This window comes from Rana temporaria, chromosome 11 (genome assembly GCF_905171775.1).
Source record: "Rana temporaria chromosome 11, aRanTem1.1, whole genome shotgun sequence".
NCBI classification, from domain to species: Eukaryota; Metazoa; Chordata; class Amphibia; order Anura; family Ranidae; genus Rana; species Rana temporaria.
In genome coordinates this window covers 6,197,001-6,207,682 of record NC_053499.1, presented here as the reverse complement: position 1 = coordinate 6,207,682, position 10,682 = coordinate 6,197,001, and the positions used below count along the sequence as shown (strand labels likewise).

Genomic DNA, 10,682 nt, shown 5'->3' with positions numbered 1-10,682 from the left:
TTGACCTGCACCCATAATGACACTTGGGGCTCATGGACACATGCAGGTTAAAAAAAAAGAAGAAAAGCTGCTTTTACAGCCATTTGAGTTTTTATTTCAGCTTGTACTTTTTCGGGCTCTTTTGCACATTTTGTATTGAGCTTTTTTTTTTTTTTTTTTTTTTATAGGCCTTTTTGAGCATAAGCATTTTTTTTTTTTCCCCAAACCCTACCCTTATTTTTGTATTCATTTTTTTACATTTAGTTTTCTTTATCCTTTTGTTTGTGTTTTCACGTTTTTTTGTTTTCTTGCCCTTTTGGGCACTTATGCGACTGCTCCTGTCCAAACGTTGGTTGTTTGTGTTTTTTTTTTTTTTTTTGTTTCTGCCTGTAAGGGCCAATATGCCTGTAAACTCCTGAAAAAAAGCCATATAGCTGGATTCAGGTACGGCGGGGTATTAGTGAGTCGGCGTAGCGTATCGTATTTACGCAGCCGTAAGTCAGAGAGGCAAGTGCTGTATTCACAAAGCACTTGCCTCCTAAGTTACGGCGGCGTAGCGTAAATGGGCCGGCATAAGCGCGCCTAATTCAAATTGTGAAGAGGTGGGCGTTCTATGCATACTAGCTCATTATGCCTTTGCCTTATAGGGTGTATCATTTTTTTTTATTTTTAACAATAGGATTTACTTCCTCTTTTTTTAAAGTGGCTTTAAATGATTTTCAACCACTTTTAAATGGCAAGCTGAAAATTAGCCTGGGCAGGAAGAGGGGGGGGGGGGGAAGCGCAGGGTATTAAAGTTGTTAACTTGCAGGGATTTCCTCCCGCTTCCTGTTTGGCTTTGGGACAGGAAGTGAGAGGAAATCTCTTCAATGGGACACAGATGGTGGGGGGGGATCTTATAGGGGGTTATAACACTTCCTTATGCTTTCCAAAATGGGGGGGGGGGAATTATTCTATAGTTCTACTACTTTTAATACACAAGTCTTTGCAATCGGTTCATATATACAGTGGGTTCTTTGTCTGCTGTATGCTGTGCATTGTAATCAGATTTGTACTTTATGCCAAAACTTGCTGCTTTTTTAGAGCATTTTTTTTTTCTTTTTGCAAGTTCCTACGACAGAATTCATAACATACGGGGCAGCCGGATCCCCATCTAGATAAAATCTTGCAACTAATTGGATTCAGACTGTGAAGTGCGTATTTATTTATAACTTTTTTTTTTTTTTTTGTACTCCCCATTCTGCTGAAGATGAAGGCTACCAATAAAATCATGTCGTTTAACAGAACGCAGCCTTCTGTTACAAAGCGAGTCACTTCCACCCCCTCTCTAATCGATCGCTTTGACGCTTTTCCTGGCACATTGTGTCCGTTCTCTTCCTCCTGACCTCATTCTGGCTGTCTCTCTCTCTCTCTTTTTATTCGCTCTTTTAAGATGCAAGAAAATTGTGTACAGTATATAGAACAGCATTTCTCCAGCCCCTGGGGTTCCTTCACAGGTGGCTAGGGGTTCCTTGAGCAATTTCTGTCTCTCGGATAAGTAAACACCGACACCAATTATATTTTTTAGATACAACCAGCATGGGAGTTCTTCCCCCTGACCAGGATGGCCCGTTTCCCAATGATCACTGATTAAAGGGGGCCTTTCTTCACTCGCCACCAATGTAAGAGTAGTTTACTAACCGCCAGTGTAAGGGGGCTCTATAGTGATCACCAGTGTAAGGGAGCATGTCTTCGCTGACCATCAATGCAAGGGAGTAACTTACTGAGGTGTAAGGAGGCACTTTACTGATCGCCAATGTATGGAGGCGCTGCGCTGACCACTGGGGTGATGGGGGCGCTCTGCGCTGACCACTGGGGTGATGGGGGCGCGCTGCGCTGACCACAGGGGTGTAAGGAGGCACTTTACTGATCGCCAATGTATGGAGGCGCGCTGCACTGACCACTGGGGTGATGGGGGCGCGCTGCGCTGACCACTGGGGTGATGGGGGCGTGCTGCGCTGACCACAGGGGTGTAAAGAGGCACTTTACTGATCGCCAATGTATGGAGGCGTGCTGCGCTGACCACTGGGGTGATGGGGGCGCGCTGCGCTGACCACTGGGGTGATGGGGGCCGCGCTGCGCTGACCAATGGGGTGATGGGGGCGCGCTGCGCTGACCGCCAGTGCAAAGGTCTCTTCTGAATGACTCTATGTTAGTGGGCTTTAATCCATTGACCACCAACGTGGGGGAATATTACACATTGTTATGGCTTCTTGGGTTTTTTTTTTTTTTTTTTCGTAGATATTTATTCATTTTTTTTTTTTTTTTTTTTTTCGCTTCCTGTTCACATTAGAGCACCATGAGCTGTAGATCTACTCAAAGGTTGCCTGAGACCTAAAAGTGGTTTAATGGGTTCCTCCATGTTTACAGGTTCTGTATCTTTCATACCAGCCTCTCCCAACCTTTTAATGTCATCTAGCCATGGATTTTAATAAAGTAATTTGGCTAGAAAGACTTGTTATCCGTTTACTCTTCCTGAGAAATAGCATGGTGCCTCTGTGCTTGGGCACTCTTCTTCTGTAGTCTCATAGCTGCATCTCCTCAGTATGAGATCCATCAAGGCATTGCTGTTTGATTTTCCAGCCTCTCCAAATTGTAGAAGGATTTTTGGTCATGTCACCTCTGTGCTGGTTAGTGTTCTCCTCCTTGCTGGAGAGAGGAAGCTGTGCCTAGGAATCTGACCCCCTTCCCTGGTCTACGAAAATTAATGAACAATTATGCACAACCTGATTTGGTGTGGACACTTGGCTGGAAGCTCCCTCTGGGGATAGAGAGTCTGGTGGGGGACACTTGGCTGGAAGCTCCTTCTGGGTATAGAGAGTCTGGTGGGAGACACTTGGCTGGAAGCTCCCTCTGGGGATAGAGCGTCTGGTGTGGACACTTGGCTGGAAGCTCCCTCTGGGGATAGAGAGTCTGGTGTGGACTCTTGGCTGGAAGCTCCCTCTGGGGATAGAGCGTCTGGTGTGGACTCTTGGCTGGAAGCTCCCTCTGGGGATAGAGAGTCTGGTGTGGACACTTGGCTGGAAGCTCCCTCTGGGGATAGAGAGTCTGGTGTGGACTCTTGGCTGGAAGCTCCCTCTGGGGATAGAGAGTCTGGTGTGGACTCTTGGCTGGAAGCTCCCTCTGGGGATAGAGTCTGGTGTGGACACTTGGCTGGAAGCTCCCTCTGGGGATAGAGAGTCTGGTGTGGACTCTTGGCTGGAAGCTCCCTCTGGGGATAGAGAGTCTGGTGGGGGACACTTGGCTGGAAGCTCCCTCTGGGGATAGAGAGTCTGGTGGGGGACTCTTGGCTGGAAGCTCCCTCTGGGGATAGAGAGTCTGGTGTGGACTCTTGGCTGGAAGCTGCCCTCTGGGGATAGAGAGTCTGGTGTGGACTCTTGGCTGGAAGCTCCCTCTGGGGATAGAGTCTGGTGTGGACTCTTGGCTGGAAGCTCCCTCTGGGGATAGAGAGTCTGGTGTGGACTCTTGGCTGGAAGCTCCCTCTGGGGATAGAGAGTCTGGTGTGGACTCTTGGCTGGAAGCTCCCTCTGGGGATAGAGAGTCTGGTGTGGACTCTTGGCTGGAAGCTCCCTCTGGGGATAGAGAGTCTGGTGTGGACTCTTGGCTGGAAGCTCCCTCTGGGAGTAGACAGTCTGGTGGGGGACACTTGGGACTCTGGGATAACTATGCCGCCTTTTTAAAGTGTTATGTTAGTTCAATATAATTATGGGAAATAATACTTTTTTTTTTTTTTTTTCTCCTTTGCAGTGATCAACAAAAGACCATGGTGAGTAGGTGACGCACTGTATTGGCCTCCAAGAAGGTTCTCACCTGTGGTTCTTACTTCACCAAGACAACCTCCTTTTTAGGTTAGTTCTCTCAATACCTAATGGCCTCTGCTTGATCAGGCTCTTGCAGTGTAATTGTATAACCAGACGTTTTGTATTGTTAACATAAAACCTGTCCTGAGGTTAGGAGATGGCCATCTTGTGTGTCACTAAACACCGTCTCTGAGGTTGTTGTATAAGACCATCGCTGTGTTGCGCTCCCACGCTTCACATCTCCAATGTTTTCTCCGTCTTCAGATTTTTCCAATGGCTGACCAAAGAATGGATATCTCGTCAACTATCAGCGACTTTATGTCCCCAGGCCCCACCGACCTCATATCCAGTTCCCTCAGTACAAGTAGCATGGAGTGTAACCGCAAGAGGAAAGGAAGCTTGACGGATTACCAGTAAGTAGTCTTTATGTTTCTCTCCTGTTCATAATGGCTGGGCCATACCTGTGTCCATCTTCTTGTGATACCTTCCAGGAAATGGGAAAAGCAGGTTTGTGGTCATCCTCTGGGGTAAAATGTGTGATAAAACCTTCTCCCCTTCCTTCCTGCCTTCCTTCCTTCTCCCCTTTCTTCCTTTCTTTCTTCCTTCCTTCTCCCCTTTCTTCCTTCTCCCCTTCCTTCCTTCCTTCCTTCTCCCCTTCCTTCCTTCCTTCCTTCCTTCTCCCCTTCCTTCCTTCTCCCCTTCCTTCCTTCTCCCCTTCCTTCCTTCTCCCCTTCCTTCCTTCCTTCCTTCTCCCCTTCCTTCCTTCCTTCCTTCCTTCTCCCCTTCCTTCCTTCCTTCCTTCCTTCCTTCCTTCTCCCCTTCCTTCCTTCCTTCCTTCCTTCTCCCCTTCCTTCCTTCCTTCCTTCCTTCCTTCTCCCCTCCTTCCTTCTCCCCTTCTCCCCTTCCTTCCTTCCTTCCTTCCTTCCTTCCTTCCTTCCTTCCTTCCTTCTCCCCTTCCTTCCTTCCTTCCTTCTCCCCTTCCTTCCTTCCTTCCTTCCTTCTCCCCTTCCTTCCTTCCTTCCTTCCTTCTCCCCTTCCTTCCTTCCTTCCTTCCTTCTCCCCTTCCTTCCTTCCTTCCTTCTCCCCTTCCTTCCTTCCTTCCTTCTCCCCTTCCTTCCTTCTCCCCTTCCTTCCTTCCTTCTCCCCTTCCTTCCTTCCTTCCTTCTCCCCTTCCTTCCTTCCTTCCTTCTCCCCTTCCTTCCTTCCTTCCTTCTCCCCTTCCTTCCTTCCTTCCTTCCTTCTCCCCTTCCTTCCTTCCTTCCTTCCTTCTCCCCTTCCTTCCTTCCTTCCTTCCTTCTCCCCTTCCTTCCTTCCTTCCTTCCTTCTCCCCTTCCTTCCTTCCTTCCTTCCTTCTCCCCTTCCTCCCTTCCTTCCTTCTTCCTTCCTTCCTTCCTTCCTTCCTTCTCCCCTTCCTTCCTTCTCCCCTTCCTTCCTTCTCCCCCTTCCTTCCTTCTCCCCTTCCTTCCTTCTCCCCTTCCTTCCTTCTCCCCTTCCTTCCTTCTCCCCTTCCTTCCTTCTCCCCTCCCTTCCTTCTCCCCTCCCTTCCTTCTCCCCTTCCTTCCTTCTCCCCTCCCTTCCTTCTCCCCTCCCTTCTTTCTTTCTTTCCTTCTTTCCTTTCTTCTCCCCTTTCCTTTCTTCTCCCCTTTCCTTTCTTCTCCCCTTTCCTTTCTTCTCCCCTTTCCTTTCTTCTCCCCTTTCCTTTCTTCTCCCCTTTCCTTTCTTCTCCCCTTTCCTTTCTTCTCCCCTTTCCTTTCTTCTCCCCTTTCCTTTCTTCTCCCCTTTCCTTTCTTCTCCCCTTTCCTTTCTTCTCCCCTTTCCTTCCTTCTCCCCTTTCCTTTCTTCTCCCCTTTCCTTTCTTCTCCCCTTTCCTTTCTTCTCCCCTTTCCTTTCTTCTCCCCTTTCCTTTCTTCTCCCCTTTCCTTTCTTCTCCCCTTTCCTTTCTTCTCCCCTTTCCTTTCTTCTCCCCTTTCCTTTCTTCTCCCCTTTCCTTTCTTCTCCCCTTTCCTTTCTTCTCCCCTTTCCTTTCTTCTCCCCTTTCCTTTCTTCTCCCCTTTCCTTTCTTCTCCCCTTTCCTTTCTTCTCCCCTTTCCTTTCTTCTCCCCTTTCCTTTCTTCTCCCCTTTCCTTTCTTCTCCCCTTTCCTTTCTTCTCCCCTTTCCTTTCTTCTCCCCTTTCCTTTCTTCTCCCCTTTCCTTTCTTCTCCCCTTTCCTTTCTTCTCCCCTTTCCTTTCTTCTCCCCTTTCCTTTCTTCTCCCCTTTCCTTTCTTCTCCCCTTTCCTTTCTTCTCCCCTTTCCTTTCTTCTCCCCTTTCCTTTCTTCTCCCCTTTCCTTTCTTCTCCCCTTTCCTTTCTTCTCCCCTTTCCTTTCTTCTCCCCTTTCCTTTCTTCTCCCCTTTCCTTTCTTCTCCCCTTTCCTTTCTTCTCCCCTTTCCTTTCTTCTCCCCTTTCCTTTCTTCTCCCCTTTCCTTTCTTCTCCCCTTTCCTTTCTTCTCCCCTTTCCTTTCTTCTCCCCTTTCCTTCCTTCTCCCCTTTCCTTTCTTTCCTTTCTTTCCTTTCTTTCCTTTCTTTCCTTTCTTTCCTTCCTTCTCCCCTTTCCTTTCTTCTCCCCTTTCCTTTCTTCTCCCCTTTCCTTCCTTCTCCCCTTTCCTTCCTTCTCCCCTTTCCTTCCTTCTCCCCTTTCCTTCCTTCTCCCCTTTCCTTCCTTCTCCCCTTTCCTTCCTTCTCCCCTTTCCTTCCTTCTCCCCTTTCCTTCCTTCTCCCCTTTCCTTCCTTCTCCCCTTTCCTTCCTTCTCCCCTTTCCTTCCATTTAGGGATGGCTGCTTGTACTGTTATTCAGTTGTAAGGCCTGTCATGCCTTGTCTCCTGCCTAAGCTCAGGGTTGATGACATTATCGAGGCTGCAGGAGGAGCTCAAATAGTTAACTTGATGTAATCCTGACAGCACATGTGTTATTTGTTTGAGTCTTTTTAGTTTAGTAGTGAGCTAAAGATGGCCTTACATGGGTGCTTAACCTGTGGCCCTCCCAGCTGCTGCAGAACTACAAGTCCCATCATGCCTCTGCCTTTGGGAGTCATGCTTGTAACTGTCAGCCTTGCAATGCATCATGGGACTTGTAGTTCTGCAACAGCTGGATGGCCCTATGCCATACAGCATTGACCCCAGCCTTCTACTGCGACAGGAAAAGAATGCAACAAAATAAAATCCATATCAAAATAATCTGAGAGGTAAGGCTGTTTTAACACCAATAGGGATTTCTGTCACCAATCTAATTCAAATGCATATTGATGGGCAGACCGGCATGTAGGTGCAGAAGAGACCAAGCCTGCAATAAAATTCCTCCCCATCTTTTCTGACCTCAAGTTTCACTGTCGGGAGGAAGATTACCTGCCTCAGAAGCCTCTGATGGAAGCGGTCATTCTCTGTAGGCACAGGGGACTCTGGCTGAAATGGCATCTCCAGCACTAAAGCTGATTGTGGTGACCAGTCAACTGTGATAGGATTGTGACAACACCGTGTCTAGCTTTATTACTATCCGTTTCTATTCACTTCCCCTACATACATGTGACTGAGGCTGGAAAATACGTTTCGTTATGGAGGCCGCACAGCTGATTTGTGTTGCGGGGTTTCTATAGTAACCAGATCGACTTTCTATAGTTTGACGCATAGAAGGATCTTGACATTAGACCGTGTACTGTTTTGTTAATGTCCTTTTATAATGGAAGCATTGTGCTTGGCCTGTTTAGTGTATGGCTCTTTTTTTTTTTTTTTTTTTTTTTTTTTTTTGCAATTTTTGATTTCCTTTTTATAGCTTGTATTCTGCATCGCACACTTATGAATCCAGTCCAAATGTATTTTTTAAATGCGTCTTTGTATAAAGTCTCATTCACACTTGCGAATGGAGCCATGTGCCATTGCATGTGGGAACCCCAGCGGGGGCTTCCTGGTGATCCGCCCCATTGAAAACAATGCGAGGCATACAGCTCCTGCAGCTAATTGCGCCCGTTTGCAAGTAATTGCTGCTTGAGCAGTTGCATGCGAACAATTGGTCCTTTTTGAGTACGAGTCTACAAGATCGGCTCACCTATTTTTGGGCAGTTTCTCCCATTCTTTGCAGGACCTCCCAAGCTCCATCAGGTTGGATGGGGAGGGTCGGTGCACAGCCATTTTCAGATCTCTCCTGAGATGTCCAATCGGCTTCAAGTCTGGGCTCTGGCTGGGCCACTCAAGGATATTCAGAGTTGTCCCACGGCCACTCCTTTTGTTATCCTGTTGGAAGATAAACCTCCCGACCACCCCCCCCCCCCCCCCCCCCCCCCCCAAGGCTGAGGTCCAGAGCGCTCCAGAGCATGTTTTCATCAAGGATGTCTCTGTACATTGCTGCATTCATCTTTCCCTTGAGCCTGCCTAGTCTCCCAGTTCCTACCAGGGCTGTCTTAACCACATAACGCCCGCCGCACGCCTATTTACGTCCACAGAATGGCACGTACAGGCAGATGGGCGTATGTGTGTGTGTATATATATATATATATATATATATATATATACGTCCTTGCCTTCTAGCGGGTGGGGGTTCCGATCGGGACCCCCCCGCTGCGTGCGGCAGGGCGGCTTACCTCAGGGAGCGATCTGGGACAACGGCGCTATTCGTTTATAGCCGCTCCGTCGAGATCGCTCCCCGGAGCTGAAGAACGGGAAGAGCCGTATGTAAACACGGCTCCCCCGTGCTTCACTGTGGCGGCGTATCGATCGAGTGATCCCTTTTAATAGGGAGACTCGATCGATGACGTCAGTCCTACAGCCACACCCCCCTACAGTTGTAAACACACACTAGGTGAACCTTAACTCCTACAGCGCCCCTTGTGGTTAACTCCCAAACTGCAACTGTCATTTTCACAATAATCGGTGCAATTTAAATGCATTTTTTGCTGTGAAAATGACAATGGTCCCAAAAATGTGTCAAAATTGTCCGAAGTGTCCGCCATAATGTCGCAGTCACAAAAAAAATCGCTGATCGCCGCCAATAGTAGTGTAAAAAAAAAAAAAAAATAATAAAAATTCAATAAAACTATCCCCTATTTTGTAAACGCTATAAATTTTGCGCAAACCAATCGATAAACACTTATTGCGATTTTTTTTTTTTTTTTTTTTTTTTACCAAAAATAGGTAGAAGAATATGTATCGGCCTAAACTGAGGGGAATTTTTTTTTTTATATATATATATGTTTTTGGGGGATATTTATTATAGCAAAAAGTAAAAAAATATTGAATTTTTTTCAAAATTGTCGCTCTATTTTTGTTTATAGCGCAAAAAATAAAAACCGCAGAGGTGATCAAATACCACCAAAAGAAAGCTCTGTTTGTGGGGAAAAAAGGACGCCAATTTTGTTTGGGAGCCACGTCGCACGACCGCGCAATTGTCTGTTAAAGCGACGCAGTGCCGAATCGCAAAACCTGGCCTGGGCATTTAGCTGCCTAAAGGTCCGGGGCTTAAGTGGTTAATGAGAGGGCACACCTGGGCACTGCCCAGGGGCCCCTATTTTTTTCCCAAAGCAGCTGGTCCTTGAGCCCACGCTGCCCCAAAATTGGGGGCCCCATGATGGCACTGGGAGTGATAGATACGCAGACTTGCCTCCTACCTACTTGATGTCTGTTTACCTGCATTGTCATCATTGTAGGGGCCCCAGAGCATTACTTTGCCCAGGGGCCCATGTTGCTATTAAGACGGCCCTGGTTCCTACTGCTGAAAAATATCACAAATGTCTTGGTGGGTGTCAATTTGGAGGAGTGGGCGTTCCTCTGCAGATGTAGCACCCTTGTGCTGGGCCTCCATGATTGAAAGACCTGAATTTCAATGAAAGAAAGGGACAGGCCAAGGATAGTCAGGCAGGGAAGGAATGGGGCTGCAAAAAGGACACAGGCGGGCGCGCTCGCCTAGTGCATTACCGTCGCCAAGTTTTATTGGATATAATTCTTCTGAGCAAGGGGGCTTGTCCCCCGAAACACGTAAGTAGTTGTACATCAGCCTGTACAATTTGAAAGGCTGGAGGAAGGATTTATCTTTTTCTCCATCTTTCTCCTGCTTAACTTGAAAACCACATTCTGATCATAGATTCAGCTCACTTCTCTTCCTCTCTATGTATTATAGTTTGTTTACAGAATATGCAAATTACCTTTTTAATATATTTGATTTAATTTAATATATTTTCTTGTTTTCAGGCTCGATGGCTTTTCTTTTGAGTAAGTATACACCAAGTTATATTTCTATAATCCTTCATTATTTTTTTTTTTATTTTTTTTTTCCCATTATTTTATCCATTTCAACTTTTTTTTTTTTTCTCTAATCTTTAGACAATATTGGCACACTGAAAATGATCCACCATCCTTTGTTTATTGTTGCATATTCACCCCCCCCCCCCCCTCTCTGTTCTTGGTGTTTTTATTTATAAGATAATTTACCGGTATTTTTATTTTTTTTCCCTTTTTATATAGTTGGGTCCATATATTTTTTTACATTGGGACACAGGAACACATTTCATACTTTTTGGCTCTGTATGTCACCACCTTCTTCTTCTTTTTTTTTTTTTTTTTTTTTTTTTTTTTTTCTTGTGACTATACAATATGGCGGACACATTGGACAATTTTGACACATTTTTGGGACCATTGTCATTTTCACAGCAAAAAATGCATTGTTTACTGTGAAAATGACAATTGCAGTTTGTGAGTTAACCACTGTTGAAGGGGTTAAGTGTGACCTCATCTGTGTTTCTAACTGTAGGGGGGCGGGGCTGGACGTGTAACGTGATACAGGGAACACACGATCGATGACAGCGCCACAGTGGGGAAGCTGTGTTTACACACGGCTCTCC

The 10,682-nt window shown here is 46.6% G+C and overlaps 1 protein-coding gene across 2 annotated transcripts in view; it reads left to right on the top strand.

Moving 5' to 3' along the window:
- Window positions 1-10,682, top strand: part of ARNTL (aryl hydrocarbon receptor nuclear translocator like) — a 48,327-nt gene that overhangs the window by 1,068 nt on the left and 36,577 nt on the right. For both annotated transcript variants that reach the window (XM_040327933.1, XM_040327932.1), the window contains exons 2-4: window positions 3,766-3,866; window positions 4,083-4,231; window positions 10,033-10,053. In XM_040327933.1, the coding sequence (XP_040183867.1) occupies window positions 4,092-4,231; window positions 10,033-10,053 (161 nt within the window). In that variant the 5' untranslated portion in view covers window positions 3,766-3,866; window positions 4,083-4,091. The remainder of the gene's footprint in view (window positions 1-3,765; window positions 3,867-4,082; window positions 4,232-10,032; window positions 10,054-10,682) is intronic.